The 18812-nt window shown below is 44.3% G+C and overlaps 1 protein-coding gene across 3 annotated transcripts in view; it reads right to left on the reverse strand.

Moving 5' to 3' along the window:
* The window catches only part of TFE3 (transcription factor binding to IGHM enhancer 3), a 39534-nt gene that overhangs the window by 10730 nt on the left and 9992 nt on the right, over window positions 1–18812 (reverse strand). For all 3 annotated transcript variants that reach the window (XM_080988215.1, XM_080988214.1, XM_080988216.1), the window contains exons 2-3: window positions 9656–9769; window positions 1485–1698 (exon numbers count right to left, since the gene is read on the reverse strand). In XM_080988215.1, the coding sequence (XP_080844341.1) occupies window positions 1485–1698; window positions 9656–9769 (328 nt within the window). The remainder of the gene's footprint in view (window positions 1–1484; window positions 1699–9655; window positions 9770–18812) is intronic.

An 18812-nucleotide genomic window follows, 5' to 3' on the forward strand; every position in this document is an offset into this window, starting at 1 on the left:
TCCTTGTACTTTGACGTGCTTTCGAACTGCTAGGTTGGCAGGAGCAGGGACCGAGCAACGGGAGCTCACCCTGTTGCGGGGATTCGAACCGCCAACCTTCTGATCGGCAAGTCCTAGTCTCTGTGGTTTAACGCACAGCGCCACCCGCGTCCCTTATAGCATGTTGATAGCAAACCCCAAAGAGCACCTCACCTGGCTTGAGACCCTAGAGATAGTCACGCTCAACAGCAATTGTAAAAGACACAGATTGTCTAAACCAGTAATTCTTAAAACTGAGCAGCATAAGCATCAGCAGAACGAGCCTAGCCTTGAGTAACAACTGCTGGACATGGATGCAGTCACAAGAAACGCCGGTGTCAGAGGAAGGCAACTTGGTTATGTTATCTTGGTCATTAAGCAGACGTGAGCTCTCCAAATAAAAGACAGGATGGAAATGTTTCGAAATAATGCATTTGAAGGGAATCAAAGAGAGATCAAGCCCCTTCATGTCACCGGGCAGAACCACTGACCCACCAAGCCCACCAGCTCTGCTGATGGGAATTGCAGTCCAAAAACCTCTGGAGAAACACCACATTGGGGGAAGGTGACCCAGCTTCTTCCCGTACTGATCTACCTAAACCAGAGGCCACCAATGTCATTCCACTGGGCATGGTGCCCGTGAAGCCTCTGAGACCCCCTTCCCTATGTAATCCTCATAGAACTCTAGCCCAATGGTTGCCATTAATCTGATTCTGAATTGATTTTCGAATGTATTTTAATTAATTGGTTGTGATTTTATGTAAACTGTGCTATTTTTATTGTTGTTAGCCGCTCTGAGCCCGGCTTTGGATGGGGAGGGAAGGATATAAATTATTATTATTATTATTATTATTATTATTACTATTATTATTATTATTATTATTATTATTATTAACTACCTCACCAGCAGTGAGAATTGCTACTTTTTTCTCCCTTGAAATGCACACAGAGCATAAGGAGGAAGTTGAAAGAGCGACGTTCTTTCCCACTTCCTTTTTTCGCCTTTATTGTGCTTTCGAAGGCTCAGATTCTGCTGGATCTGACTTTTGGGGAAATCATTTGTGTGTTTGGGGGGGTGCACTTTCTCTTTGTTTCTCTGGGTGGGGGCTGATCCAGGGAAGGGGAGAGAGGAGTGACTGGAGAGGGTGGTACCTACTGAAAAGTTCAAATGTAACCACGGACCTAAACAGTCAATGAGCGCTAACCTCAATGGTACCACAAGCATGCCACAGAAAGACACTTCAATGGTGACTTATGCCAGCCAGCTCAAGCTGTGTTTAGAGCCATCAACCATTTCATGGCCATCTTGCACTTTTCCCTGTTACAGTGCTATAGCATCCCACCCCCAAAGAAGGAAATGCTCCCACCACTAGGCCACCCAGCCCTCCTCCTGCCACACAGTCCCTCTGGGCAAGATCAGAGCCGACTGCCACCCCTCCTGGACTTCCTCTCTCCTTCCGACTCACCTTCAGTACCTCCACAGGAACCTGGGCAGGGGCAGGGCGAGCGAGGGGGCTCATGGAAATGGCGGGTGTGGAAGGCGCAGGGGACGCCGGAGTGAACTGTGCCGCCTGCTGCTGCTCCCGGCGCTCTTGTTCTTGTGTCTGCGCCCGCATCAGCTGCTGCCGGAGAAGCACGCGGGACGACATGGCGGGACCCTGAGCTGGGGCACTCGGAGGGCTGCCGGAACAGAGGAAGGAGAGAGAGAACATTCAGCAGCCATCAAGGAAATCTCACTACAGTCATACCTCAGGCTGAACATGCTTCATGTTGAGAACGTTCAAGTTGAGCTCCGCGGCAAGCTGGAAGTAACAGAGTGCGTTACTTCCGGGTTTCGCCGCTCAAGCATGCGCAGACGCTCAAAATGACGTCGTGCGCATGCACAGAAGCAGCGAAAAGCGATGCACACATGCACAGACAATACGGTATCCCGAGATACCACTGTACCAGGGTTCTGCACACTCCTGTAATGAAACTACAGTCATACCTCATGTTACATTTGCTTCATGTTATGTTCTTTCAGGTTACATCCCGCAGTGACCCGGAAGTACCGGAAAGGGTTACTTCCGGGTTTCGCCACTCGCGCATGCACAGAAGCGCAAAATGTCATCATGCGCATGCGCAGAAGCAGCGAATAGCCAGACGCGCCACTGTGGGTTGCGCTCTTTTCATGTTGCAAACGGGCCTCCGGAACGGATCCTGTTCGCAACTAGAGGTACCACTGTAGTGATAAGATTCCCTGCCCTAGACACAACCTGGACGCAGAACGAAACAGGCAATCGAAAGCTGATGTTACTAACGGAACCTTAGATCAAGCACGTTAGAGAACTATTTCTTTAAAATGTATAAAACTGGGAGGTCAGCCTCAGAGATGGAATAGAAATAAAAACCTACTGAACAGGAGAATTTAATGTCGGATGTCAATAGAATACTTAATGCTGAGATTCTAATCCATTTGAGTGTACAGACAACAGTTCCATCAGTTGGTAAAGTTCTTTTAAAAGAAAAATTTGTTTTCTACATTCAGAGTTCTGCACTGGGTTCGGTTAAAGGTTAAATATTTGTCCCTATTGCCATCTTGTGTCTCTAAAAAGTTGAAAAACATAAATGGAGGCCACATGTGGGGGGGAGCTGATGTTACTGAATTTCATTTGGATAAACGTTAAATTATGCAAGGTTTCCTTTTTTTTAATATGAAACAAAAATACCGTACATTTTCCCTTCAAGTTCAGGCATGGGGAACCTGTGGCCCACCAGATTTGACTGAACTGCAACTCCCATCAGCTCTAGAAATCATGGCAAATGGCCAGGGTTGATGGGAGTTGTAGTCCAGCAACTTCTGGAGGGTCTCAAGTTCCCCACATCTGCTCATGATCTTTTTCACGAGGAACACAGAGGGTATAAGCAAGAGATTCAGGCCTGTAATAAAGTATTAAGTTCTTCAAAAACGTTATCCCCAAAGCATGCCACTGCAGAACATTCCCAACCACAGCTGGCAATCTGTTCCTTTGCTTGCCCTACTCTTCCAGCAGGAGTGGGAGACTGTTTTGGATACGAAGGAGAATTTCTCCAGTGTGTAAAGGTAAAGGGTAAAGGGACCCCTGACAAGTCCAGTCGTGAACGACTCTGGGTTGCAGTGCTCATCTCACTTTAAAGGCCGAGGAAGCCAGCGTTTGTCCGCTTCCACAGACAGTTTTTCCGGGTCATGTGGCCAGCATGACTAAGCCGCTTCTGGCGAAACCAGAGCAGCGCACAGAAACGCCATTTACCTTCCTGCTGGAGCGGTACTTATTTATCTACTTGCGCTGTGTGCTTTCGAACTGCTAGGTTGGCAGGAGCAGGGACCGAACAACGGGAGCTCACCCAGTCGCAGGGATTCGAACCGCGACCTTTCGATTGGCAAGCCCAAGCGGGCACAGTGTTTTAACCCACAGCGCCACCCACGTCCCGTTTCTCCAGTGTGCAATGCCATTTAAAAACCATTTGAAGCATTGCTTCTCTGACCTGGCCAGTGCCTTTTCCCAAAGATTGTTCCCTACAGCATCACCATGGAAATCGTTCTCCCAACCATCTGTCAAACCTTGCAAATCCTCTCTCTCTCTGTTGTTGTTGTTAATTGCTTGCAGGTAGCCTTGAAACCTGCCCTCTAGCACTGATGTCATGGGCAGAACTCGGCTCTCAGTTTAAAGGGGCTCTCCCCTTCTTCCGCTTGCACAGAAGGAAGGACTGGAGGAGGGCAGTGTTGAATTCCACATTATCAATCAACACTGATTCCACTCTTTGGCAGGTTTTAAATAATTACATAAAATTCTTTAGATAAAGAATCTTATGTAAAATTGTAATATTTGCAAGAATATTATTTGTGTGAATGAATTTGTAAAATCAATTTTTTAAAAAATAAAAAAGACGGATTCCAACTCAGCTCTGTTTCTCATGGCTTGCTTCTGTAGAGCTACTCTTCCAGTAAACGTCAAGGAAATACACAACTATTTGACTTTCCATAGACCTGTATTGGGAAGGTTTCACTGTTCGACATTTATTGTGTTTTTAATATTTTGTTGGGAGCCGCCCAGAATGGCTGGGGCAACCCAAATCAGATGGGTGGCACATAAACAATAAAATTATTATTTTTTATTATTATAATTTCAGATTTCAACAAAGGCTAGAACCTCCAGATACTTTTTATATGCTCTGGCATTCCTTTATGACCTGTGTATCAAAACCATCATTTGAAGACAACCCTCGTCACAAGCGTGCTAGATTTGGAACAAGACTTGATGATCTGATAAAGTTGACAATCTTTACTTGAACTTTGTTACTTTAACTCGTGTACAACTACTCATTCTAAATGCCTATTTTATATTTTTGTTTTTCGTCTTTTAATTTGCCTGTTGTTATAAATGTTCTCTATCATACACATTATAAAATGAAATAATACAACACTTTACAAAAAAATAAAATAAAATAAAATAAAGATCACAAAGTCTAATTTCTTTCCAGCCTACAAAATACCAAGGCCTGTCTTCATTTTTGTTTTTTAAAAAGAGGAGGTGGTAAGTAAGTTATGTGAGTGGAGACTGAACAAGTGCCAGGAGTTTCATTCTAGCTTTAAAAACTACACAGACAATTTATAAGAATGGGCTTTGTGTTATTGATTTTATTTATTTATTGGACTTATTACCTGCCCTTGAACCCAGAAGTTCCCGAGGCAGCTGACAACATTTTCATTACAAAAGCAACAAATCAAACAAAACATAGAAACTTGTAAAACTTGTCATAAACCCGCAACCCAGCAGAAGGGACTATAAATCAGTTCTATAAATCAGTCACCTCCACAGACCCGAACGAAAAAGTACATCTTGACTTGATGGTGACCTACTGACATGGGGGACCACCGTACGTCCAGTGGGAAAGAGTTCCACATCCAGAGTGCTGCAACATAGACGGCCCTGAGCACAGAGGTCGATGAGGTCCGTTCAGCCCGGACGCTGAGGTCCAGCTCCGAGGGCCTTCTGGCAGTTCCCTCACTGCAAGAAGTGAGGTTATAGGGAACCAGGCACAGGGTCTTCTCGGTGGTGGCGCCTGCCCTGTGGAACACCCTCCCATCAGATGTCAAGGGAATAAACAACTATCTGACTTTTAGAAGACACCTGAAGGCAGCCCTGCTTAGGGAAGTTTTTAATGTTTAACGCTGTATTTTAATATTCAGTTGGAGCCACCCAGAGTGGCTGGGGAAACCAAGCCAGGTGGGTGGGATATATATAAATTATTATGAATTATTATTACAGTGATCCGTGCAAGATGCACATTCGCAACCTGCAGCATTCGCAACCCGTGTCTGTGCATGTGCGGGTTGCGATTCAGCGCTTCTGCAAATGCACAAAGCGTGATTTAGCGCTTCTGCGCATGCGTGACTGCTGAAACCAGGAAGTAACCTATTTCGGTACTTCCAGGTTTCGGCAGTCCGCAACCCGAAAAAACACAACCTGAAGCGGCTGTAACCTGAGGTATGACTGTATATTATTATGAGTAAGCAGGCCACCTTTGCATATGTAAATTAAACAAGTAATTGTGAGTGCCAGTAAAGGATGGGAAATTCCATTAACTATCCATACAGTAACAAAATAAATGAACAAGCTTGGCTACTTTGATCATTGTGCTGGGAGTATGTCCTAATCCGTAACATGAACAGAGTACAACATAACTGCAGCTGATCTGCAGATCATCATACTAAAACACCCAGAAATGCAGGATAATGTTGCTGCAGTGGGATCCTTAAAATCAGAGCTTCAAGAAAGAGGAAAAGGGGCTGGGGGAAAGAGGAAGGAACATTTTCAGGCCCCCTTGGATGTGAGGAAGAAACTCAAAGATATGTGGTCAATTTCTGCTTAATAATTAGCCACAAAAACGGCAGATCCCTGTGATTAAGGGCCTATCTCCACTCACCGGTCATAGTCCTTTAACTGCAGCCCCCAACCCTTCTCCTCCAACACACCTAATCTCCCTGCATTGTTCTCTTTCCCTGCTATGCAACCATAACTCTGAATCTCTCTCTTTAAGCAGCCCCTGCCTACATCCTGCAAGGAAGAAGTTGTAAAAAAATGGACTACTGGTAAAAAACACACACACAAAAAAAAACACTATGCCAGTTGAAAAACTGCGGCATACCATCACCCTTGTTGTAAACAAAATATGCCCTTTTCCCCTTATGGGGAATGCAAGAGCCCGTACAGAGTCCTTACATGGGTTCCCTATTGGTAGGAGAAAATAACAGAGGCCAACCAGAGAATATTGAGAAGCAAAGCAGCTAGTAAGCCTGATCTTTACTGATCTGTTGCAACAGGGTGCTCCCCTCACACGCAGGGGAGGAGGAACCCAGAACAAAGGTGAGTCTGCCCTTATATAGACATTTTAAATTCCCTGCCCTGGAGCTCAAGACCACCCCTCCATACATCATAAAATCATAGAGTTGGAAGAGACCACAAGGGCCATTGAGTCCAACCCCCTGCCAAGCAGGAAACACCATCAGAGCACTCCTGACGTATGGTTGTCAAGCCTCTGCTTAAAGACCTCCAAAGAAGGAGACTCCACCACACTCCTTGGCAGCAAATTCCACTGTCGAACAGCTCTTACTGTCAGGAAGTTCTTCCTAATGTTTAGGTGGAATCTTCTTTCTTGTAGTTTGGATCCATTGCTCCGTGTCCGCTTCTCTGGAGCAGCAGAAAACAACCTTTCTCCCTCCTCTATATGACATCCTTTTATATATTTGAACATGGCTATCATATCACCCCTTAACCTCCCTTAACCTCCTCTTCTCCAGGCTAAACATGCTCAGCTCCCTTAGCCGTTCCTCATAAGGCATCGTTTTCCAGGCCTTTGACCATTTTGGTTGCCCTCCTCTGGACACGTTCCAGTTTGTCAGTGTCCTTCTTGATGCATACATCACAGAAGGGGTGTAACCCAAGACCACCCCCCACAAACATCATACCAACAACACAGAAAAGGTGGTCTACAACAGAAATTTGAATGTTGTTTTTCCTGTCTCCCTGGTTATCTGATAACGCCTTATCTGATTGCCTTTCCTGGTAGTCTGTCACCCTTTGAAATGGTGATTACTAAATTCCTATAACATTGCTAAATTCCTGTAACGACTGATGTAGAACCTGCAAAGGGCTCTTGTGTCCCCCATAAGGGAATAAGGGCAGATTTTCGTTTATTGCAGATTTTCGTTTATTACACTAGGAAGCTAGACTGTTGGTCCACCTAGCTCACTGTTGTCTGCACTGACTGCAAACAGCTTTCGAGGGTTTCAGACATGACTCTACCTACTCCTAGCTCCACCTGGAGATGCCAGGAATTGATGTGGGAAATTCTGCATGCAAAACTGATGCTCTACCTCTGAGCCAGTTGCAGATCTTGTGCTCTGAGGAATTGGCTGCAGGAGACAGCCATGGGGTGGCAGAGAAGGGGAATTTCCCCCGGCTTGTTTGCTTCCGTCCCCACTGTTTGCATTGCATCAGACAGCTGCCTGCCTCACTAAGTCCAAAGGTGAACATGGGTGAGAGAACAACAGCCAGCTTCTACAGCCATTGCCTACCAAACCCAGTCCAATTGACAGGCAATCGCCGACTTTTGCTGATGCACACATGGGAAACCCCCATGCAAAATGGTTACCACCTTTAAAAAAAAAACCAGAAGCCTTCCTTTGGGAATTATAGGGACAGAACTACCCAAACTGTATAGAAATATATTCATGTATGCAACTACAGCGGCAAGAATGCTACTTGCCCAAAAAATGGAAAGAAGAAGTCCTAGTGAAAGAAGAATGGATACAAAAACTTATAGAATACACAGAAATGGAAAAACTTACCGGAAAAATAAGAAATCAAGATAACAAACTTTTTATAAAAGAATGTAAATATTTATATTTACAAATAAACTGTAAACAGATAATAACATTGGCAGGATTGGCGCAATAACCTGAAGTTTTATAAGATTATATATTTAAATATATATGAATAAATGAGTAAATTAAGTTAATTTGGAATATGCAGAAAATATAAAAAATGAATTTAAGGAACCGCAGAAAGAGGGGGAAGGAAGTCGAGTTTTGAAATGGTAAAATGACTGTAAAATTATTGAAATGTATAAAAAAGAAAATAAAAAATAATACTGTAATAAAAAAAAAATGGTCGCTGCCTGTACACCATGCTCAGTGAGACGTTTGTACAGAGAGACTCATAAAGGAACAGAGGGCAGGTGGGCAGGAGGATAGGAACCTCAGGGACAAAGTATAAGTCCATAATGCCAGGCCACCAAGGGAAAAGGGTGTCCTCATGTGTGCAAGGAAACATCCAGGTTACAAACCCCTCACAACTGTTCCCAAGAACCATTTGGGGCCTTTATGAAAATCCAGTGTTTTACACTGGAAAAAATACCCAAGCAGTCTGAATTTAACTTCTGTTTCAAATAAGGAAGCTTCCTTCTAGGTCTCCTGAGCAAGGACAAAAAAAAATCTAGCTGTGTCGGCAGAAGTCTCAGGCATTTCCTAAACATGTGCATGCCCCTATACAGTGGCACCTTGGTTCTCAAACGCCTTGGTTCTCAAACACCAAAAACCTGGAAGTAAGTGTTCCAGTTTTCAACCATTTTTCGGAAGCCAAATGCGGCTGTCAGCTATTGTTTCCAGGGCACCTGCACCAATCAGAAGCTGCGCCTTGGTTTTCGAACATTTTGGAAGTCAAACAGACTTCCAGAACGGATTAAGCTTGGAGCTTTTGTTTTTGATATTTAATTTGAGCTTTTGTGGCTTTTTTGGTTAATTTGTTTTTGTGACTGTGTGGAACCCAGTCCAGCTACTGATGGATTGATTTTGTGGCTGTGGAAATGGATAAAAGCCCCCCATCCAAACAATGACTATCATCGGTGTGGGTAAGAAAAAAAATTAATTTTAATTTTTATCAACTACAATACCACCTTATTTATTTTATAGTACATTGATTACTGCTTTCATTTTATGGATCGATGGTCTCATTAGATAGTAAAATTCATGTTAAATTGCTGTTTTAGGGATTGTTGTTTTTAAAGTCTGGAACGGATTAATCTGTTTTGCATTACTTTCTATGGGAAAGTGCGCCTTGGTTCTGGAACGCTTTGGTTTTGGAACGGATTAAGTTTGAGAACCAAGGCACCACCATATTAGAATCTTCAGCAAGGGCAGCAATTCTGTCTGGAGACGTGGGCAAGGTAAAGAGAAACCATAGCTTAGCCTGACCTCACGTCATCTTGCCTCTTTTCCTCTCCCTAGGAGGCTGAAGTCCTTATACGAGCCACCATGTTGCTCTAAGGATCATCAATGCAAAAATAATGGAGGCACCTACACATCCTTTTGCCCCAGGGAGGGGTAGCAGAAGCACCGCAAGGATCCAAACGTGAGGAAACCTGGGAAAGGATGGTCCGTCTTTGTTTCCCTTATTCACTTACGCAACAGCAGCAGATCAAGCAAATCATCCAGACTGACCTCAAGGTGATCTTGGGGTATTCGGAAAGCCTTCCCCTTCTCTCCCCGCCGCAGCCCAGAGGGCCTACCCTCAAGCTTACAAGGCGGTTCAAAGATGGCGGCCCTCTGGCTCCTTACCTGACTCCAATGGGCTGGCTCTTCAGTTCGTAGAAGTTGTCACTGCTCAGCGAGAGGATATTCTCCAGGTCAATGTCAGCCACAATCCCAGACTCTGGAAGGAGGGAGTTGAAGCTGTTGGAAGAAAAATACAAAGGACACGGGGTCAGAAAGGCGAGTTCTCTTTGAACTGCAAGGGCCGTTATCTCAGACAACAGGCTGAGACACAGACCCAACTCAGCCTCTCTCCATAGGAGCAGAAAACATGCATTTAACCAGCTTTGTTGAGGAGGCAAGCTGTGCCCTTTTCTAGAGACATCTGACTTGTCCAGGGCCGTTCACAATCTTCACAGTGGACTCCTGAAACATGCTCTACACAGGACTGATGTGAAGAAACATTCCTAACATTCAACAGGTGCAGAAATGCCACCACTGGACCAGGTCAGACAGAGCATATTATTCCAGTCTTGTCCAATCTGCACTGATTGACTATTCATTTCCAGCTTTAAGTTAGGACACTGTTTGTTTCTGGAAAGCTGCATCTTAAAAGTACATTAGGGATGGCCTTCTCTCAATATGATCATCCCACTCACACCCACCTTGTGTCAATGCCAGTGGTCTGCTCTGTGTGTTCCTCACTGACAGAAGTATAGCAGATCTCCAGAAAGAGCAGGGGCGCAGGGTCATGAAATCATAGAATTATATATAGTTGGAAGGGACCAGGGGGTCATCCAGTCCAGCCCCCAGCAATGCAGGGTCTTTTCAGTTGTGGCTCCAGAAGGAGAGTGTTTTTAGATGCCCTGGCAAACATGGCTTTTCAGAGACCTCTCTACTGCTGCTGCAATGGACCTATGTCTTTTTTTAAAAAGCCTGCCTGCTACATTTATTATTTTGATGGACTGTGCCTTTTTATTTGCTGCACTCTCGCTGTTTGTTTTGAGAACTGTTGTTCAAATTGTTCATCTTCAGTCTTGGTAGCAAATGTAGATCTTTTGAGGAAGAAAGCCAGAATTCTTGTAGTAACAACTGTTCATGTAGCAGACGGGTGTTCTCCCAAACTGGTGCACCAAAGATGTTCTGGACTACCACTCCCCTCATCCCTGATCCTTAGGCCTTGCCTGCTGGGGCTGATGGGAGTTGTAGTCCAAAGCAACTGGAATGGGGAAAAGGCTATTGTAAGTATACCAACACTTGCAGTTTCTCTCGACTTCCTTGATGCCATCTTTTACTGCATGTTGCCCACCAGTCGGCAGTGTAAGCTCAGGTTCCTCCCTTCCTTAAATCTCTGTAGAGTACAACTTAGTCCTGTTTCACACAGCAAGGCTGAACCAATGGGAATGTGGAATGCCCACACCTAAGTCTGCATGGCATACGACAGCAGCCACAATGGGACAGCGGCACAGAGATCACCTCCCAAAACCGACTTTATTGCAATTTATCAAGATGAGGCTGGAGCAGACAGAGGAGCATTGATGCCAGGGCTGTGTGGGCATAACAGAAAGAGTGGAAGGGCTGCGTCAGTGTGTTCATACGGCCACAGCCCCACGGCTACCTGCCCTGCCCAGTGACGTTGGCGTTGGGAAGGTATCTCCACAAGCTTTGCCCCACCACCCAGGCCCCTCCCGGTGCTGTGGGGATTAGAATGCTGAACGAGGACTTGGGAGACCCAGGTTCAAATCACCACTCGGCTGTGAAGCTCACCAAAACAGAAAGGCTTTGGTGTGCCAAATATCAGGAAGCGAAAGAGACTTTCACAACTACGGACTGCACAGAATGTCATAATAAACAGAAAGTAGCAGTATTGGGGCTGAACTTGGGGGAAAGGAGTGAGAATCCCACCCACAGAACTAAGAAACATGGGGTTGTTGTGTTTGCAAACCCAGATATAGGGTTAGACCTGGCCTCTCCCAGCCACCTTGTCCCATCTTCCTAAGAGGTCTGCTTTTCTTCTACTCTAGCAGGGTAACAGCTCCCCTAAAAAATACCAATGGTGTATTTTAACATTAAAAATTATCCACAGTGTTTCCAGCAATAACCTCTGGCCTTTCAATAAAGGACATTTCAGGTGTTCAAAAGAACATCCATGTACAGTACCTGAATCCTTGCGACAACCCTGCAGTGTTGGTCAGTAGTAAAGACCATAAAGAAGGCTGATCGCCAAAGAATTGATGCTTTTGAATTCTGGTGCTGGAGGAGACTCTTGAGAGTCCCATGGACTGCAAGAAGATCAAACCTCTCCATTCTGAAGGAAATCAGCCCTGAATGCTCACTGGAAGGACAGATCCTGAAGCTGAGGCTCCAATACTTTGGCCACCTCACGAGAAGACAAGACTCCCTGGAAAAGATCCTGATGCTGGGAAAGATGGAGGGCACAAGGAGAAGGGGACGACAGAGGACGAGATGGTTGGACAGTGTTCTCGAAGCTACCAGCATGAGTTTGACCAAACTGCGGGAGGCAGTGGAAGACAGGAGTGCCTGTCGTGCTCTGGCCCAGGGGGTCACGAAGAATCGGACATGACTAAACGACTAAACAACAACAACCATCCCTACATTTGAGTGGTGACCTGGAGGTGGAGCTGTCTGCCTCAAGCCAGCATCTTGTTCTCACAAATGTCACCCAGTTACAGATAGGTAGCCGTGTTGGTCTGCCATAGTCAAAATAAAAAAAATCCTTCCAGTAGCACCTTTAAGACCAACTAAGTTAGTTCTTGGTATGAGCTTTCGTGTGCAAGCACACTTCTTCAGATCCACTGAAACAGAAGTTGCCAGATCCTTCTATATAGTGAGAAGGTGGGGAGGGGTATTACTCAGAAGGGTGGTGGGAATGGGAGATTGGCAGATAGCTGAGATGAGCCTGCTGACGACTCTTAACGACTGTAATAGGTCTTACAGGAAAAGGCAAGGGGTGAGAAGGTGAGAAATGGCTTAGTCATGTATAATGGGATAAGAATCCAATGTCTTTGTTCAAACCAGGTCTCTCCATGGTTTTAAGTTTGGTAATGAGTTGCAATTCAGCAGCTTCTCTTTCCAGTCTATTTCTGAAATTCCTTTGTAGTAAAACAGCTACTTTGAGATCTTGTATAGAATGTCCTGGGAGATTGAAGTGTTCTCCTACTGGTTTCTCTGTTTTGTGATTCTTGATGTCAGATTTATGTCCATTTATTCTTTGGCGTAAGGTTTGGCCTGTTTGTCCAATATAGAGAGCTGAAGGACACTGTTGGCATTTGATGCCATACACAATGTTAGATGATGAGCAATTGAATAGTCCCGAGATGGTATGTGTGATGTTGTTGGGGCCAGTAATGGTGTTGTCCGGGTGTATGTGGCAGCAAAGTTGGCATCTGGGTTTATTGCAGGCTCTGGTGCCAGTGTCCGTGTTAAGTCTGGTTGTAGTATTATTGTGGGTTAGGAGTTGTTTAAGATTGGGTGGCTGTCTGTAGGCAATGAAAGGTCTTCCTCCCAGAGCTTGAGAAAGAGAACTGTCATTGTCCAGGAGAGGTTTGCCCAGAATCCAAACAGATGGACAAAACATTGTCCAGAATCCAAACAGATGTGACCAGAAAACACCATCGCTTACAACAAAATCTAAACCATGCTGAAAGGAGAGCCATAGATAATCTCAGAAACAACCCAGACATTATAATTAAAGAAGCAGACAAAGGTGGAGCTGTCGTCATCATGAACAAAACTGACTACATTCAGGAGGCTCACAGACAACTTTCCAATACCGCCTTTTACACAAAATTGGACTCAGACCCCACACAAGAATACAAGAAAGAACTGAACAAGATTGTTAAGGAACTACCCCCACACATCCAAGAACAGATCCTCACCAACACACCAACAGAACCTCGACCAGGAACTTTCTATCTTCTACCTAAAATACACAAACCAGGAAATCCAGGACGCCCCATCATTTCAGGTATTGGCACTATTACAGTGGGTGTCTCCGGTTATATGGACTCTGTTCTGAAACCATATGCCATCAGTGCTCCCAGCTATGTACGTGACACCACAGATTTTCTGAGGAAAATACAATCTTTAAATAATCTTCCCAACAATACTATACTAGCTACTATGGATGTGGAATCTCTGTATACCAACATCCCACACAACGATGGTTTACAAGCTATAAGGAACACCATTTCAGATAAAACCACAGCGGACCTTGCCACCAAACTCTGCCAATTTGTCCTTACCCACAACAACTTCAAATTTGGTGATGACCTGTTCCTTCAGATCAGCGGCACAGCAATGGGCACCCGCATGGCCCCACAGTATGCCAACATCTTCATGGCAGATTTAGAACAACGTTTCCTAAACTCCTACCCACTCAAACCTCTCTTGTACCTGCGATACATTGACGATATTTTTATCATCTGGACACATGGTCAACAGACCCTGGACACCTTTCACCAGAAATTTAATGATTTTCACCCCACAATCAACCTTACAATGAATCAATCTATGCAAGAAATACATTTTTTGGACACTACTATAAAAATACAGGATGGGCGCATAGACACCACCTTATACCGTAAACCAACTGACCGACAAACATATCTACATGCCTCTAGCTACCATCCCAAACATACCAAACATTCCATTGTATATAGCCAGGCACTACGTTACAGCCGCATCTGTTCCAATTCTACAGACAGAGACTCTCACCTAAGAGATCTACAGCAAACCTTTTCAGAACTAAAATACCCAGCAGATGAAGTTAGACAACAGATCAACAGAGCCAGACTTATACCCAGAGAGAACTTGCTGCAAGACAGACCCAAAAAAGAAAATAACAGAACACCTCTAGTCATCACATACAGCTCCCAAGTTAAAACAGTACAACGCATCATCAGAGATCTACAACCTCTCCTGGACAATGACAGTTCTCTTTCTCAAGCTCTGGGAGGAAGACCTTTCATTGCCTACAGACAGCCACCCAATCTTAAACAACTCCTAACCCACAATAATACTACAACCAGACTTAACACGGACACTGGCACCAGAGCCTGCAATAAACCCAGATGCCAACTTTGCTGCCACATACACCCGGACAACACCATTACTGGCCCCAACAACATCACACATACCATCTCGGGACTATTCAATTGCTCATCATCTAACATTGTGTATGGCATCAAATGCCAACAGTGTCCTTCAGCTCTCTATATTGGACAAACAGGCCAAACCTTACGCCAAAGAATAAATGGACATAAATCTGACATCAAGAATCACAAAACAGAGAAACCAGTAGGAGAACACTTCAATCTCCCAGGACATTCTATACAAGATCTCAAAGTAGCTGTTTTACTACAAAGGAATTTCAGAAATAGACTGGAAAGAGAAGCTGCTGAATTGCAACTCATTACCAAACTTAAAACCATGGAGAGACCTGGTTTGAACAAAGACATTGGATTCTTATCCCATTATACATGACTAAGCCATTTCTCACCTTCTCACCCCTTGCCTTTTCCTGTAAGACCTATTACAGTCGTTAAGAGTCGTCAGCAGGCTCATCTCAGCTATCTGCCAATCTCCCATTCCCACCACCCTTCTGAGTAATACCCCTCCCCACCTTCTCACTATATAGAAGGATCTGGCAACTTCTGTTTCAGTGGATCTGAAGAAGTGTGCTTGCACACGAAAGCTCATACCAAGAACTAACTTAGTTGGTCTTAAAGGTGCTACTGGAAGGATTTTTTTTAAATGTCACCCAGACACCCCTGAGAAGGCTGTAAGCAGGACCTGAGCTCAACAACATTTGTGATTCCTGGCAGCTGGTATTCAGAGACAGACTGCCTTCAACAGTGAAGACGGAACATAGCCATTATTCATGGCTAATAGCCATTGATAGCATTCTCCTTCATAGAACCACAGAACTGTCGAGTTCTGTTCAGTAGAGTAACTTTACAGTTACAGAACTGTAAAGCTTCTAGCTTAAAGCTTTGGAGTTTCTGGCAAAGGGCAAGATTTCAACCAGGGACTTCTTGGTTCTGCCTTGTCATCCCTCGGCCTCTAGGTTCCTACTCCTTGTGGGATGAATGTACACGGCTGAACACCGCAATAACCAAGATGTGTGGCAGACGGTTACACCTATAGTGGTAACAACAGGAATCCTATGTCACCTTTTAAGACTGGCAAATTCACAGGTAGCGCAAAATGTAGCAGCCCGTTGCTTGACTGGGGCTAGCAGTATGGAGTATAATATATCATGCCAGTTTTGAAACAGTTACTCTGAGCTACCAGTCAGTTTCTCGGTTCAATCAGAAGTGCTGGTTCCCACCTACAAAAGCCCTAAAGAGTTTGGGACAAGGGTACCTAAATGACCACCTGTTCCCACATGATGGTACCTACATATTGAGATTGCCTCAGAGGCCATAAGCCTACCAACCAAATCTCAACCTTTTCATATTTACATTTAAGAACTGTTTCAGGTTAAGAACTTAATTTGTTCCAGAGGTCCGTTCTTAACCTGAAACAGTTCTTAACCTGAAATACCACTTTAGCTAATGGGGCCTGCCGCTGCGCCACCGCCGCACAATTTCTGTTCTCATCCTGAGGTCAAGTTCTTAACCTGAGGTACTACTTCTGGGTTAGCGGAGTCTGTAACCGAAAGTGTTTGTAACCCAAGGTACCACTGTACTTCAAAAGAGTAAACTAGAGGAGTTTGGTAACTCCATTCAATGTACACCAAGCTTGGCACAGATATGGAGTTGGCTTGCTTCCTAGTTTCCCCCTCAGTGTATACATTCCTATTCCAACAGTACCATTGTTATCCTTGATGCATCTGATAGCACAGGGACTGTGAGCAGATCCATAAAGCACATCCAACACTGTCGTTCATTAAGGGTGCTGGGAATTGTAGCTTGTGTGGAAAACTACAGTTCCCAGGACTCTGTGAGATAAGCCAAGTGCTTTGAAGGTGCGTTGGATGGGCTTTCAATGTATGGTGTTGATCTGCCTTGCAGCGCCTTGGTTTGCAAAGTGCCTAATTCAATCCCCACTGCCTGATACCTTGAAGATTTGGTGTCAGCATAGACGATATGGATGGATCCATGGATCCATGTTCTAACGCTATATAAGGCAGGTTCTGATGTTCTAATAAGGATGCAGGCCCACATCGCAATGCATGTATCAGTCTTCTTATCATTTATTAGCTGGTCTTCAGCCTTGGCTCTCAGAGCTGCTCACAATGTAGACTGCCAAATACAATAAAACAACAAACTGCAGCAGTAGATTAAAAGTCTGGATTGTTTGGTCTATAATGTCACTCCTGAAAGCACTACATAAACATTGAAGTATTCTTATTAGTCATGTACTACTTGTAAAATTGCTAGTCACAGACCACATACAAGGAATGAACTGCCTCAACTACACAAATAATTTCAACACATGGAACCTGCATCAACACAGAGAACCACAGGCCATGCAGCGGTTCCTATGAACACACCCTGTCAACCTTCTGGACCAATAGGCAAATGACCCACAGCATTATCTCCTTCCCACGTTTCATCTTACCCACTTGTGACAAGAACACTTTTTCTTTTCACACCTCCCATCAACATATATGCACCTCTAGCACAATGTCAAAAGTGTCTGCACTCCTGGAATAAAACGATCTGTACCTGGTCTGTGTAAGTAACCTCAAAAGTTCATCCCACTTGGATTGGCGGAGGAGAGAGAACTGGTACAGTATAGCATAAAATCTGGGGAAGAGGAACCTTCAGGTGCTGTTGTACCAGTGTTAGAAACTCAGATATATAAACTAATCACCAAATGGCATTTTAAACCTAGGTTACAGTCGCCATAACAGAATATCTAGGTGCTTTTGAGGGGGGGGTGAGATTTATTTTTATTATTATTCTTTTAATTTCTATTTTGTTGTATATTTAAGAAAAAATATCAAAGTGACGTTAAAATATCAAATAAAACAATACAGAATAAAACAAATTCAAGCTTCAAGGAAAACATTTCAGATCCTTCTCTAAGGGATGTTTGGCTTTCCCCATATTTATTTACCTACTTTATTTTATAGCACTGTCCCAAAGCAGAAGTACTCTAGGAAGCCAGGGTGGTCCCCAGATGTTGTTGGACTACAACTCCCATCATCCCTGAGCTCTGGCCTTGCTAGCTAGGGGTGATGGGAGTTGTAGTCCAACAACATCTGGGAACCCACAGGTTGAGAAAGGCTGGGTTAGAGTGTCGGAGTAGGACCTGGGAGATCAGGGTTCAAATCCCCACTCAGACATGAAGCTCACTAGATGACCGTGGGCCAGTCAGTCTCTCAACCTACCTCACAGTGTTGTTTTGGGGATTAACTGAGGAGGAGAGTGAACCATGTACTCCATGGAGAAAAAGGTGGGGTATATATGCAATTGATAAGCTCTTCTGCTTAAGAAAGTTGGAGGGGGAAGCCAGATGGAGATGTCAGTCACCATTGGACCCGCACCAGTCACAAAATGTGCCTGGGGGATTTCAAAAACAGGGCTGTTCTCTCATTAGACCCAGCCAACATGGCCAATGGTCAGAGACAGTGGGGGGTGTAGTCCAACACCATCTAAAGGGCCACAGACTGGCCCTTCCTAGTGTAGTGGTTGAGAAGCACATGAACTGGGAGATGGGCTTCTCCAGTTCAAGATCTGAGCTTAGCCATGAAAGCACCAGGCCTTCGGCTAATCAGTACTTTCAACCACAGGTCCCTGTCTGCAGTACTGAAGGAATAACACTGTCTCATCCCATAGGATTGTTGCTTGCAGCAATAAAGATTTTTCTGGCTCCACTATTATCAAATAATGGAGGCATATAACTTGGATAAAAAATTAGGCTTCCAAGTGGAAAAATCAAAACTGGAAACAGAATTGTTAGACTCTAAAGTTAAGAATTTGTCAAGAATGTACAACTTGCTGTTGAAATGGAATACACAAGATGAAATGGTGAAATCTGCTATGATTAAATGGGCACAAGATGTTGGACATAATATTATGATGGCTGACTGGGAACAGTTATGGACCACTGGCATGAAGAGAATTTAATGAAAATGATTTATAGGTGGTACATAACACCAGTCAAGCTTGCAAAAATTTATCATTTGCCCGATAACAAATGTTGGAAATGTAATGAAACTGAAGGTACATTCTTTCACCTTTGGTGGACATGCCCAAAGATTAAGGCATTC

This window comes from Podarcis pityusensis, assembly GCF_964106645.2.
Source record: "Podarcis pityusensis genome assembly, chromosome: 17".
NCBI classification, from domain to species: domain Eukaryota; kingdom Metazoa; phylum Chordata; class Lepidosauria; order Squamata; family Lacertidae; genus Podarcis; species Podarcis pityusensis.